We start from the raw sequence: 14,623 nt of genomic DNA, 5'->3' as shown, positions 1-14,623 counted from the left end.
GTGTGTGTGTGTGTGTGTGTGTGTGTGTGTGTGTGTGTGTGTGTGTGTGTGTGTGTGTGTGTGTGTGTGTGTGTGTGTGTGTGTGTGTGTGTGTGTGTGTGTGTGTGTGTGTGTGTGTGTGTGTGTGTGTGTGTGTGTGTGTGTGTGTGTGTGTGTGTGTGTGTGTGTGTGTGTGTGTGTGTGTGTGTGTGTGTGTGTGTGTGTGTGTGTGTGTGTGTGTGTGTGTGTGTGTGTGTGTGTGTGTGTGTGTGTGTGTGTGTGTGTGTGTGTGTGTGTGTGTGTGTGTGTGTGTGTGTGTGTGTGTTGTGTGTGTGTGTGTGTGTGTGTGTGTGTGTGTGTGTGTGTGTGTGTGTGTGTGTGTGTGTGTGTGTTTGAATTTATGTGTGCTTATGGTTGTGCATGTGTATTTGCATGTCTGTATGACTGTACGATTTTTATTGTGTTTGTAATTGCTTTTGTGTTGTATCTTTTATCTTGTCTCCTTTCTGAATCCCTCAGTACTCTCTTTAGTTTTGAAGGGTTTCTTTTTCCCCGAAGGTTCATTATGGACGATGTAAAGTTGTTCATTCTGAACACACTGTACAAACATTTGGATAACCCCGACACGCAGCCAGACTACTCTTCACCGATTTTAGTTCTTCATTCAATGCAGTGCAAACTTACCTTCTGGCTTCTCCGATTTTGATCTTGGACATCAACTGGTTCTGTGGATAGTGGATTTTTTTAGTTTGCAGACAACAGAGGCTGTATGTAAATATTAAATATTCTGATAGCGATGTTACAAGCACTGGGTCCCCACAAGGCTGTTGTCTATCATACACTGACTCAGAATTACAGATGAGAACAGCTTCCTCATTAAGTTTTCCTACACTTACCACCTCGACTACCACTTTCAGTTAGAGACTAAGTCAAGCACCATAGATTGCAAACCATGTATATAACAAAGTTTTTGTTGACAATATTCTGGCTTAATCACTACCCCAAGCCCTATCTTACATCACTCATCAGCTCAAACAGTACTTAATTAGCAAATAATAATGTTTTTTTCTAATGACGAAGCTTACTTACAACTAGTGTACATCATAAAGCTGTGTTATAATAAGAGGTGTCTACACAGTGAGTATCTCTGCTTTAGTCAAAAACAAAATGTATTAACGAGGCTTAAACATGTCAGTGACGAGAGTAATGGTATCAAAGCAATAAAACAAAGAGATGACCAATGTCTCATCTTGTGTATTCAATTTATTTTGTATTACTTTTTTCTGATTAAGCAATTATAATGCGTGTATTTCAGGTCACTCTGAGCTCAGTGAGTGTCACGTGACCACCAACCCTGTGGACTGGACTGTGTCAGGTTCATGTCGTGTACAACAAGCTTTCTCCTCTGATAACATCTACACCTGTACATGGACTAGGAACACAGGGGTAACATGGGCTTGTGGGATACGAGAGCTAGAATTTTAACGTATTTTTTTGTGATTTTAACAATCCTATTTATGCAGAAACAAAGAAAGTACTAACCCTTTGACTGTTCTTCGGTTTTGTTATTGCTTCTTTCTGTGCGTTAAAATAAATGAAAAAAACTACTGTCTGCTCATGATTTGATTTATCATTAAATTTAAACATGATAGTGGGACGTGTGGTCTGCTTTTTTCCCACACTATTAGGTTTTATCTTTTTCTTAAAGTTTATATCTTAATTTAACGAACGATTTTGTGGATGTATTTCTAAAGCAGCAGACATTTGGAGGGTTCGATGCCAGTCGTGAGCTGTGTTCGTTCACACAAGCTCTGCCACAAGCCGGGGGACTGTACACCTACAGCATTTCTGTGTCTCCTCCTGCTACTACAGCCTTTTCTCAGCAACTGACACTAGGTCTGGGTTTCTTTTTTATCTGCTTATGTCGTCGACAGTTTGCTTCTAATACTACAAGTAACTTATATGTTAGCAAACTTTACTAGTTACTTAGCTCATGTAAAGAATCTTTGAATATTCCGAATGTCACTTCATCAATTTTTCACTTATAAAATGTCTTCTTACATTATGATACAAATTTGCACGTTTATACTAATTAACTACTGTTTCCTCTACTTATATTTAGTGTGCTTTCTTCTAAAGTACTTTAACATCTGTGCTTCTGTTTTCTTATCAAGACGAGAACAAGATGTAAGAAAAAACACTAATATTCTATTTATTTTTTCTTGAATGAAATAATTGTTATAGCGATTTCTCTCTGCTTCTCTCTCTCACCTGCACGCACATTCCGTTTCACATATAAATATAATGCGTAATATGACTTTCCTATGATTATCTCCATATCTTCATCAAAGTATCCTTTGTTTATTTACAAAGCAATACCCTTTGAGAGAAAAAAAGCTTCCTTCGCGCTTACTTTTCGGTCAGATCTCTTGTATGGCAGCACACACTGCAGCCTATAACAGGCTTCTGTAGATGTGACGTGAGTTTTATGTTACGTACAGTGGAACCAGGTGACGTAACAACCACGTGCCCACAACTTGTGATCAGTGGGCAAAACTTGTCCTGTACATGTCAGACGACAAACACCGCCAGTCCTCCAGCCACAGTGAGATGGGAGGGACGAGACAGTGAGAAGCTGGTGAAGACTAACGTACAGCGGGAGGACAACGGCACACAGTTCACGTGTCACGTGACATGGGCTGGGCGTGTCTACACCTCCATCACCTACACTCTGATAGTTGCAGGTACATAACGTAGTTTTCTTCATTTTCTTCATTCAACTGCGCATTTAGTGACATCTGCCCCAGTCATGCTTACAGAATAAATATTTTGAGCAGTGGTTTTGCCCTTGTATGAAACATTTTAGCTTAAATCACACTTGACAGATTGGTCGAATCCATTACCTGGTCAGTACATCATCGCCCCACGCCATCTTAAAACGTTATAACGATTCTCATTTTTTACACTTATAAAATACCATTTCTTTCAGTGTACTTTCTTATGCAGATTTAAAGTATATTCATAACTGTATTTTTTATTGAGACAGATGTAAAACAAACATTACTTTTTGCTATTCTATCAGTTTTTTCTTGAATAAGATGATTGTCACAGTAATTTACAAGACAATATCTTTAAAAAAAGTATCTTCACCATCACTTCTATATCTTATCCTTTTCATGACAACACCTACTACAACCTGTAACCGACCTCTCTAGGTCCTCAGACAGAACATGTAAATCAGAAGAATGACGGGATGCTCGTTAACACCTGTTGTCCTTGTTTGAATGATGGTCAACTACAAAAAGGATACTCAAAGATTTCTAACATCTATTAACTGCTCTCAACGCTTTCCTAGAATATTTCAAAACCACAACCCTTATTTAAGAAAGGTCACCAATGTGCCTACCTCAATCATTTAGTATTCATAATCAGTATTATTAGGAGTTATTGCACTTGACAGGCTGTATCTATCCTTGACCTGTCATGCTCCCGTGAACATGGTGGAGTCTTTCTGCTCCTTTTGTTAGACACGTCACTAAGAGAAGAGAGGAAACATTGTTGATACAGGGTCACTGTTCTCGTAGGGCAAACTGTACTCTCGCACTACAGTCTTCTCTATAGCAGGAGATAAATGGGTCATTGTCGACAGGATTGTTACACTACACATCGGAACTAACAATCATTTTTTTTCAGGTCGACGCACGGGATGCTATTTAATGTTATAGAGTATGCTTGTAACAGTCGTATAAAATGTGTGACTTATTCTACATTTCTTGCTGCCATCATTAATTTTATTTAAATAAATGGGAGTTCGTGAGGACAAAGATATGTAGTTTATCAGTGAGAAAGATGAATGTCACATGTACACGAAACTTCGTGCCGACGACCCTTTCTGTATAGAAAAAAGTAACATAGCGCTTCAAAAAGAATAAACTTTTTGAAGATACTTGACATTTTGAAAAAAATGTTCTTTCTATTTATTTAAAATAAAAACTTTCTACAGCATTGGAAGCTGAACAGGCAATAATTGCATGTAAATGACAGCAAAGTACATTTATAACACTGATCAGCAGAATTGTTAGCCAATAAGGAATAGAGTCTTGACTGTGGTTGTTATGTCACACACAGTTGAACCAGGCAGCGTAACAACCACGTGTCCACAACTTCTGATCAGTGGGCAAAACCTGTCCTGTACATGTCAGACGACAAACACCGCCAGTCCTCCAGCCACAGTGAGATGGGAGGGACGAGACAGTGAGAAGCTGGTGAAGACTAACGTACAGCGGGAGGACAACGGCACACAGTTCACGTGTCACGTGACATGGACTGGGCGTGTCTACACCTCCATCAACTACACTCTGCTGGTTCATGGTACATAACGTAGTTTTTTTTTTATTTTCTTCATTCAGCTGCGCATTTAGTGTTAACTGCGCCAGTAATGCTGGCAGAATAAAGTTTTCTTCAGTGATTTTACCTTGGCATGACATTTTAATTATAACCTTCCCTTTTTTATCTTATTTACAAGACAATTCCGTTTCAAAAACAAAGCAAACCCAACTCGTTTATTATAAATGTAGTTGAAGAGGAAATATTAATCATGGCGGATACAGGGTTACTGTTCTCCTAGGGTAAACTCTACTCTTGCACTACAATCTTTTTTAGTGTGAGATAAACGGGTCATAGTCGACAGGATTTTCACACAATGCACTGGAACTGACAATCGTTTCTTAATGTCAACGCACATCATGTTATTTAATGTTGTAGTGTATTCGTACAAAAATATATTTCTTTCTCTACATTTCTTGCGACCGACTCGTCATTAGTTTTAACTGATTTAATGGAAAGTTGCTGACGACAGTTATTTCTAGCTTTGTCAGGGGGAAAGGTTATCACCCCTGACTGTGTTATGGTAAACATGTGTTGTCCCCCTTAGTTTAATGAATGGAGAGTTATGTAACAGAGTGGGCGAGAAAAATGTTCACACGAGTCACGGCTATTTCTAGTGAATTTAGTTTGGGCATCCCATAATAACACGTCTTAAGATTGAGACGCCGAGAAGACTTGCTGTGTGACGGGAATTCATGTAATCCTTGAATACCAAAGGTATTGAACATGGTATTCTTCATATCACCTCTGATGTACGATAATAGCTGCAGGTGAAAGATGAGTGTAAAGTTTAATTTTAAAACTGAGATCGAAAATAACGGATTTTGTGTAAAAAAAAGTGTATGTGCTTTTAAATAGAGTACTCATCATGAGAATTGCAAGAGTTACGTTACCCGAGTGATTTTCAGGAGATGTTATTCTTTTTGTCCACTGCCTCGTTATTGGAGACACTCATCAGGGACTTACTCTAGGATGTAATTTAAATGTCAGAAAAACTCTTTAAGTATTGGATGGCGAGGTGACTGTAATAGCTAAATGCTATTAAACTCATGCAATTTTACATTGATTGACGGAAAGAGATAATCTCAAAGTCAATAGAACACACGAAAAGTCCAATGACATGTTTTGTGTTCTGTTGTAAGAACAGCTGTGGGACACAGTCTTTGCGTGTGTGCTGCGGCTGTGGAGAGTGTGTCCCTGACAAACTTATCATTTAGAAGAAAAGTGTCACTTGTTTGAGCGTTCCTTAAAATCCAATTGCTTTTTTCACCAAAGAATTTCCTAGAGTGGCTGTACACAAACATTTGTGACGACTACACTTTGTGGATTAAAGATTTACAAGGCAGTAAAAAGGAAGAAACATCTCTAAGATACTTGACGTTTAGATTATGTCTTTTTATTTACTCAAAACTTTGCTGACTTTTGCTTTCTAAGATGAACTCGCAAAAATAGTATACAATGATAGCTTACATCCATAACAGTGCTCAGCACAATCGCCAGCCAATAAGGAATAGAGTCTTGATTGTGGTTGTTATGTCACACACAGTGGAACCAGGCAACATAACAACATCATGTCCAGATCTTGTGATCAGTGGGCAAGACCTGTCCTGTACATGTCAGACGACAAACACCGCCAGTCCTCCAGCCACAGTGAGATGGGAGGGACGAGACAGTGAGAAGCTGGTGAAGACTAACGTACAGCGGGAGGACAACGGCACACAGTTCACGTGTCACGTGACATGGGCTGGGCGTGTCTACACCTCCATCAACTACAGTCTGCTGGTTATATGTACGTAGCGTATTTGTCTCTGTTTTATTTTTTTAACTGAAAATTTAGTAACAACTGCCACAATAATGCCGATAAAATATAGCATTTTGAAACAGCGGCATGATGCATTTTAATTGTAATCACACATAAGACATTAGTCTCACCCATTTTCTGCTTTTTTAATTGTTCTCGAGACACGTTACGATTAAACATCGCTTAGGATATTTTAAGATAAATTCAATCAAGTTACAAAAATGATTAAATTTTCGTCTCGTGAAAACAAGAGGAAGTTTGCAATTTTTTCTTTTACTCTTTTATTCTGTTGTCTCTCTGATTTCCAGCTGTGGAAGGCCCCAGTGATGTCGTCATTAGCCTAACAGATGCAGGTAGTAACGGTTCCAGCGTCATCACTTTATCGTGTAACACAACAGGTGTCGTCTACCCAAGTGTAAACTTTACCTGGAGTACAGGTGTTTGTCACAATGAAACTCACGCCGCTAGGAGCAGCACGTGCACCGCTAGTCTGCACGCCGAGGATGACGGGAAAAGTGTGACGTGCACGGCTATAAATAGTAACGACAGCAGGATATCCGTCTCCACATCAGTGACACTGCGAATAGATGGTGAGATAACTGATGTTTCATTTTAATTACCGTCAAATCGTCAAAGAAAGTAGATGTAGCATTCTCATTGCACATGTTTCGTGATACATTTAGCGGTAATTTTTATGTAAAGACAAGTTTGATTTTGTCTGGACACGGCTACGTCACTTTACTTTTTACGTGATCACAGCTATGACGTGGCGCTGAGTCGTGTGGCTGGTCGGTAGATAAAGGTCTCACCTCTGACCTTCATTGCCCTGACCAATCGCTAGCTGGCTACCGGCCGCCCCTCGACAATAGTAAGCTCGTTAATATATATATACATACGTCAGAACCTGGGAGAGCACACACTCTTGATAGAATCCTCGTGTTGACCTGATCGTCTGACAGATGCGTTCCCCTCTCTGAGAAGTCTACTGTCACACAAGTCGGACCTGCAATACCTGTCTGTATAACGTTGAGGTTCATTCTTTGTGGCTGATCTTTCAAGAACTGATCCATGAAACTAGACTGGCGCTGACTACCTGTGGAGGACAGTTAAAAGCATTCAATAATTCATGGGATAGAAACTCAGGTCCCAGAATGGCCTAAATATTGGTAGAGCATCTAAAGCACGGTTTCTTATCATATAAAATACATAATCCTAGCATCCTGTATCTAAGCAGTTATAACAGTTGATGTTTTACATCCACATCTAAGGGGCCGGAAACATCTTCATCTTGACATCCGACTCCCACTCAACAACATCGGCTGTCCTCGGACCAGTCGTCGGGGCTGCTGTCGCTGTTGTTGTAGCTGCTGTCATCGCCATTTTGTTCGTTGTTCTAATCAAGAAAAGAAGACGCAAAATAAAGAGTGAGTAGTTGTCGACATCACGTGATGTTGACACTTTAAAGCACCTTTTCCTGTCATCAATTTGATGTACTTTTCTCTTAATGGCTTTAAGTATTGCACCGAGAATGGCCATATGTTAATTGTCCTTCACTGTCTAATATACTCTTTGTATAATGTCATTTCATTTGATTTGCTGTTTTCAGAAGCGCCGGAGAAAACGATTAGGAGCCCTCCGTGTCAGGATTCTGGTAAGTTTATCATTAACATTTAGGTTATTATTTATATTTTTCATTATTAGAGAAAAGATATAAGATTATGCCATCTGACACTGCAGTAAATAGAACTAGCAGAAACGATGCTTATGCTCTGCACAATACAAAGAACATAGTAAACATAAAAAGTTGCACAAAAAATGAATGTTTATGCGTGTAAACTTCTAAGTTATTTCCTAATATTGTATGAGTTCTTTTCTTACGTTTGAGATATTTACAGCTATATTCTATATATATATATAGACATACATACGTTTGGTTCTCTGCTGGCTTATTTTTTATGTCCACCCTAACGATGGGTTTGTGCTCTCTGTATTAACTATTCATTGTTTTCTCTACGGGCAAGGATACAGAATTAGAGATAATCGTTTCATATTCTATACTAGGTAGTAATTCATTAAAGTAAACATACACACAACATACTAGCTGTCAGGACCAATTGTCCCTACAAGTGCACGGTTGTGTATGACATCACGTGACCTCTCTCCCCCATGTTCTGCAGAATTCGAGGACCACATCAACGTGGTGTACGAGAGTTCAGACACCGCTGGACCAAAGAGCAGTTCCACTACCAGTCACTGGAATAAACAAGTATGTACTAGGAAGTATGAAGATATTCCGAGTGAAGGATATTACTCCCAGATACGACAAATGGCGACTGGCAAGACCTTTGCTGAGTCTGACCGATGTCTGACAATGAACTTGTACAGCAACTGAGACAGTGATGGGGGAAACAAAACAGTTGCTGTCACTGGATGTCAGTCATCACTGGATGTCCATTACGGAATTAGTATCCATGTTCAACGGTTGATGTCAGCACGCCACCTATAATTCTCCACGGTCATGAGTGGAAAAGAAGTGAACATTGTGTAATCTTTATAAATATAAAACAGATTTATTTGCCAAGTGACTTTGCACTACTTTCTCTACAATCACCCACATGTAGTCGCTAGTATAAACACATGCAATGTATACAAACATGTCAGCAAAATTCCTCTCCCTTATATTGCTCTTTCTCTAACTCTTTCATTTTCTTTCTGCACTTTTTTTTCTCTCACTCTCTCTCTCAAACACACAAACACACTCTATACACCATCGTCACATTCAAACTCCGCTAAACTACATTCACACAGATACTCAAAGACCAATGCGGGCTCGCACATACCAATGCACGGACACACACTCATACACATGTCTCGTGTTGCTAGCAGTTCATACAGAAGTAAAGAGAAAATTTGGAAATAGTGACTTTTAATAATGTTATATATGTTGACATGACAGGAAAGTTCTTGAATTATCAGCACTGATTTAAAAAGACGAAATATTGAAGTCTGTGTAAACCACAAGCTGCTCTTAAGGTCCATGATGGCTGACTTGGAACATGACTAATATCATCTGTTATCATCGAATTGTCAGGTAGACGAAAAGAAGAATGTTGCCTGCACAGCCATGTACACAATTAGCACTCTAGTTGGTTTTAGTTTTGTTCTGCTAAAGATCAGTTTTGCTATAAACCTTTGAAGGCGCAGGTTTCATTAAGTTCACTTATATTGCTATTAAACTAATGATAAGCACTCAGATTGTGTAGACCTATCAACTTAGCCCATCTACGGATGGTAGAAAAACAATTTCAAGTACCACGTGGCTTTTGAGGCCCTAAGATACAAGAAACGGGTAAACAACGAGATCGAACTATTTTTGTACTCCTTGATCTGTTAGTGTGACTATAAATATTACCACCCTGATAATAATTATTCACCATGGCCATCATTTCCACTTTCTCGTCCATTCTAAGGGGTCTCTGCTGTCTTACTAAGGTGTGATAACTGCTATAAATGAGTCAAGTGGCTGTGAAACTTTTATCATAAGCTGTTATACAACAACTCAGCTGGTGCTTACCGTGGTGTACGCCTGACCCCGAGGTCATCTCTACCTCCGTGGTAGACAAGAATTCCGTACAAACATAATTTTTTATGAAAATCACAACACCTCAGGTAAATGTCTGCGGAAATAGCAATGTTAATAAACACAAAGGGGACATCAGGCAGTTTATTGAAGACCGCGGCAGTAGTGTTCTTAGTTTATCGGCACAAAGACAAAAGAAGGATGAGTGTCTACAGACTTTCACAAACTACAAGTTATACTTTGTGCAATGATAACCACTGGAAACACGTCCAATGATTGAATAAAGCAAAACTTTGTGTTATCATAGTCTCATCGTTTGTATTATTTCATACTTAATATGAGATCATAAGCGTTTGCAAACAGACTTCTATTTTTCTTATATAAATATGTAAATGCCCTTATAATAAATTATTCCATGGTAGATATCAGATGAGTATGGAAACGCTTTGTCATCGCTAATACACAGCAAAAGTTGGATGAAGAACGAAGATGTTCAATTGTTGGTGTAGACACGCGGGTTGATGTTCACACAACGACGAACAAGACCACAGATCAGGAGGACGAGTGGATCACCCTTTGTCTTCTCTAAATTAGCGTGGGCAACCGACGAATTCCGAGACAAAATTTTTGTGAAAAAAATGGACGATAATAGAAATCAACGAAAGTTTCACTGTATTTAGTTTGTATAAAAAACGTAGTCAAATACACTCGAAACAAATCAAATAATCGAAGAAAACAAAGAAGAAAGTTTTAAGCAAAACGTTACTTAATATTCTTTCATCACAGTTTACTGCAGAATGAAGAAAAGGAATGGTACAGGGATTATAGAATCAACCCAAATTCTGTGTGTGCAGCATTCAATAAAGGAAAAGAGAAGAAAGGTGAGAAATCCGAGAGGGAAAAAAGGACCACGCAACAGTGTCAGTAAGCTTATTATTTTTATTGTGCCATTTCCCGTAGAACCTGAGAGGTTATAAAGATGCCAAGTTTTCAAATTTTCGGAGACCTGTCCAATGGACAAAAGATGCAAGTGGGAATAGCTTATCCTTGCATGATGCTGTTGCGAAGGTCAGCTTCACCCAACTGGCTCCTCAGCAGAGCTAATGACAACATTGACAATGTGAAATTAGTAACTTGAAATTAATACGAAATGTTTGAGTAGATTTCACCTGTCCACCTTAAATACATTCGCATCCTAGCTGCTTCAAATTTCTTTGGACCAATTATACTAGGGTTGTTCTCTTTAGATTCTAACTATCCATGTGACAATCTGTTGGTTTGTGTGTGTGTTTTTTTTTTTTTTTTTTTTTTTTTTAGTTTAAATACAACCGGCAACCTATTGTAAAATGTGAGCAGTGCAATACTCTGACAATGAGAAGAAGGCCGTTACAGTTGTTGTGTTTCAGGCTGCTGAAGATGCCACAAAACGATTAGCACAAGGGGCATATATCTGTGCACACAAGTCCCACACAGCTGTTCACATAAGGGGCACACTCACGGCTGTTCACACAAGGGGTAGCTCCTGTAGTCGTCACACTCCCGGTCGTTCCACAGGCCAGTAGGTAAAATTTCTAAACAGTCTTCGCCACCAAAAGCATCGTCAGGCTGTCCGGGTATCCAGTGGGTGTAGACGGGTGGCTGTAGTGATGACAGCCAGACAAAGTGACCATCCTGTGCAAAGTCCTGCATGCCAGCCCAGATGTTGTTGACTGCAAGAGTAATAATAACAACAACAACAAATGCACTATGAGAATATATGATGCCAATTAAATGCTGTAGTAGTCTTTGTTGAAAGAGCGAAATGCGAGTCTGAATGTAATTTACGGTTAATAAGTCAGTTGGCAAGTGTCAATGAAACCAGTGTAGTATTTGACAGTTTTGTTTATTTTTGTAAAGTTAAAGATCATTTGAAAAAGCTTCATGGTAACATTTCAAAGCGACATAACAATATGGATATAAGTACACCTGTTCTAGCGCTACTGTGAACTATTGATATAAGTCTATCTGTCGTGTTTATTCTGTTTGTTGTGGCTGTCATCAAGCATCATCAGCCCCTGCACGACTACAGGACAAGTGGCTGCAACACAAACTCGACCTTTGTGCAGTCGCACCATGTTGGCCACGAAGTTGTTTTCTGCATCAGAAGTCACTTCCACCAGGTGGGAACGAAGACTTTCACAGATGGACTGAAATAAATTCATCTTCATCATTATGGTTATTTTCGGGGGTAAATTTCAGACAGTCGAATGCTGCCTGTGAACATCGTGACCTGACAGTGGAAGATGTAACACTAGGCCCCTTAACCCTTTTACACAGTTCTCTAGAAGTTTTGAACGTTACATTATAGTAATAGTATGTGTTATAAATCTTGTGAACAATTCAATGATTGGAACATTAATTTGACAAACAAAAGATAACAATGTGAGCACAACATCACAGTGGTCATATGTGACAACGTACCTTTGTTACAGGTCACAAAGTCACATTGAGCCTTGTATGACATGTTGTGCTTGTCATAGGACAGGAGAATCCGCCAAGAAACAAATTGTAACATTTACTGTAGTAATAGAGTAGTTTCATGTCGGGATTTCCACAAAAACACAATAAAGACTAAACAAAGCAAAAGTGCTACTCAGTAGTGTGCTACTCGTGTGGAGCTTGATAGTGTTGTGCTCCATAATGAGCTGTAAGCATTTTTTGAGATGATGTGACACTCATTAACTCAGGGACTCACCTTGGAGTCATGCCAGTTGCTGTACTCATTCACATAGAGGTAACACGACCCTTCAAAGTAGGTCCAGTCGTCGGGGCAAAACTGACCTGTACTCACACAGTTGAGACTTCTAGACACTTTTATAAGAATATGTGTTTATGTGCTAACTTAAAATTATTCGACATAAAATACATATTAACAGCGAATATTAATTAATAACTTACAACATGAAGATGTTAGTAGCAATAATCACTTACCACTGCATTCATGTAAAAGTAGAAACGCAAAAGCCGTTAAAGCGAAAGGATACATGTCTCTTCTCGTCAACTCTCAAGACTCAGGACTCGTGTCGTCAGGCCGTCTTTATATTGACAGATAACGATTCCTGTCACGAGAACAACAACATATGGCACAGGACTTTTTATTACTTTGTAGTAAACAATCAAATTCTCTTTTTTTTTCCAAATCCGACATCTACCTACAATTGAATCTTTTAAATATGCACTAAAAATAGCATCAGTCCTAACGACAGTCCACACAATGCCAGTCTTGTGTCCCCCATCTCCCCACTCCATCCCCATCCCCCCTTTTCCGCTTTTTGCTACTCTCCTACTCGTCTTACTCTGCAACATCACGATATTCTAAGTTCTTATTACTTGGTTCCTTTTTGTGTTTTCGATATTGAGTACTGCTGTTTATTTTTCCATCCTCCGTATGCTGTCTTGTTCTTGTTTGAACCGTTAAGAACATGCTCTTTACGGACAATGGCCATTCATGACTGTTGTGCCGGGTACCATGCACGAAAAATACACATTTTTTCCCTATCTCAAAAACTTTGCACACATGATGAAACTAAGTTCGTTATTGTGATTTAAAACTTATACTTCTATTCCTAATTGTCCATAAACTACTTTTAACTGAAAATGAGTGATGGTTGGGCGGTCACCGACTTTCCACCTGTGGGAGGGGCGGTTTCTTCATTTACCGCCATGATAAATATTTTTTTCTTAATGATGTTGGTAATTAACAACGTTAATCAAAAAATTGATGGGTGGCTGTGTGATTGTACAAGTCTAAACACTAAATGCCCAGGTACGTCCAACCCTCACCTTGCAATACCACTTCTCGACCTCCGACATCATGGTCCCTCCTTTAATCGTGACTGTACGAGAACCACACTGACACTAACCAATGTCAGAGATAGCAACTCAAGGCATGGAGATACCCTTGGGTCTATTGAACTCATTCGTCAATAATGACCATGTTGTTGAGTCCCTGCCAAGCTACTCGGATGTTACCTGTAGCAAACTGAGACTCTGTTTTTGACTTCACCTTGACCCAACGGATGGCATCATGGACCTCTCTATGTACCAATTTTCTGTCGTGGGCAGAACCCGTGAAGAACACATGTTTCTTTTTGTTAAGCACTGCTTTTAGGCCCTTGGTCACCCAAGGTTTGTTGTTAGGATAAACATAGACTGCTTTGATGGAACGGTGCAATCTACACAGAAGGAGATATGTGAAGAGATGGTGTTTCTAAGTCGTCCAAATTAAGACATGCTTCTAAAGTCATCCCAGTCAGTACATTCACCACAGCCTTGACATAGAAACTAGAACTAGGAGGATGAAGAAAATGGAGTTCGGACATTTCGTTGCAATCTGCAATGCCAACTTATTTATTTAATATATACACAGAAATTTTAGGTATTGGAATTTCATTACCATTTGAGGGAGATCCAAACTACTTGTATCTTTACTTCCAACTGTGTGTTAAATGTCTGTATGAGTATGTATGCCTGCCCTTGTGAGCGAAGACAATTTCTGTCCTGGGTCTCCTGTACAGACAATAAAGTCTGATTTAATGTGATTTGATTCTTCATGGAAGTACAAATGTAGAAAGGCAAAGGCAACACGGGCTGTTTGTTATCGCCGGCGCACCTAGCTTTTCTGCGGGTCTGAGACTATTCACTTAGTGACCAGACAGCCCAAGTAACTAACCCTGTAAGAAAAAGTGTGTATATATATATATAAAAGTTTCCAGCCTGAAAGTCAAGAGACCATCTGCAAAACGCGATAACATTATTCTGCTTATTTCTCATCTAGCGCACCCTGCAAACAACAATCAAGAGTTCATCAAGGCTGCAGCAACAAATATTCAGATATT

At 39.3% G+C, this 14,623-nt stretch overlaps 2 protein-coding genes across 8 annotated transcripts in view; one reads left to right on the top strand and one right to left on the bottom strand.

Moving 5' to 3' along the window:
- Nucleotides 1-10,754, top strand: part of LOC112568971 — a 21,450-nt gene extending 10,696 nt beyond the window's left edge. For 2 of the 7 annotated variants that reach the window (XM_025246571.1, XM_025246577.1), the window contains exons 5-13: nt 1,295-1,425; nt 1,734-1,875; nt 2,481-2,723; nt 4,108-4,350; nt 5,912-6,154; nt 6,475-6,756; nt 7,435-7,590; nt 7,773-7,817; nt 8,344-10,052. In XM_025246571.1, the coding sequence (XP_025102356.1) occupies nt 1,295-1,425; nt 1,734-1,875; nt 2,481-2,723; nt 4,108-4,350; nt 5,912-6,154; nt 6,475-6,756; nt 7,435-7,590; nt 7,773-7,817; nt 8,344-8,558 (1,700 nt within the window). In that variant the 3' untranslated portion in view covers nt 8,559-10,052. Of the gene's footprint in view, nt 1-1,294; nt 1,426-1,733; nt 1,876-2,480; nt 2,724-4,107; nt 4,351-5,911; nt 6,155-6,474; nt 6,757-7,434; nt 7,591-7,772; nt 7,818-8,343; nt 10,053-10,600 lie in introns of those variants that run through there. The other 5 variants (XM_025246573.1, XM_025246574.1, XM_025246572.1 and 2 more) reach the window with 5 other exon arrangements.
- LOC112569031 (C-type lectin domain family 4 member M-like) lies at nt 10,671-12,859 on the bottom strand. Its single transcript, XM_025246679.1, has 5 exons — nt 12,717-12,859; nt 12,481-12,566; nt 11,842-11,932; nt 11,245-11,455; nt 10,671-10,846 (listed from the first exon to the last, which is right to left on the bottom strand). The coding sequence occupies exons 1-5, from the start codon at nt 12,769-12,771 to the stop codon at nt 10,822-10,824; spliced, it is 468 nt and encodes a 155-aa protein (XP_025102464.1). The 5' UTR covers nt 12,772-12,859; the 3' UTR covers nt 10,671-10,821.
- Between the last annotated feature and the right edge of the window lie 1,764 nt (nt 12,860-14,623).

This window comes from Pomacea canaliculata, linkage group LG7 (genome assembly GCF_003073045.1).
Source record: "Pomacea canaliculata isolate SZHN2017 linkage group LG7, ASM307304v1, whole genome shotgun sequence".
Taxonomy (NCBI): Eukaryota; Metazoa; Mollusca; class Gastropoda; order Architaenioglossa; family Ampullariidae; genus Pomacea; species Pomacea canaliculata.
Note: the sequence above shows the minus strand (reverse complement) of the source record. Positions and strands in the feature narration are given on the sequence as shown.

Excerpts from the sequence above, each read along its gene's own strand:
- LOC112569031 (XM_025246679.1), bottom strand. The coding sequence starts at position 12,771 with ATGTATCCTTTCGCTTTAACGGCTTTTGCGTTTCTACTTTTACATGAA. Across the intron at positions 12,567-12,716 it reads ACTTTTACATGAATGCAGTG|GTCAGTTTTGCCCCGACGAC; the intron begins GTAAGTGATTAT and ends GTGTGAGTACAG. Across the intron at positions 11,456-11,841 it reads CATGGTGCGACTGCACAAAG|TCAACAACATCTGGGCTGGC; the intron begins GTCGAGTTTGTG and ends TTACTCTTGCAG.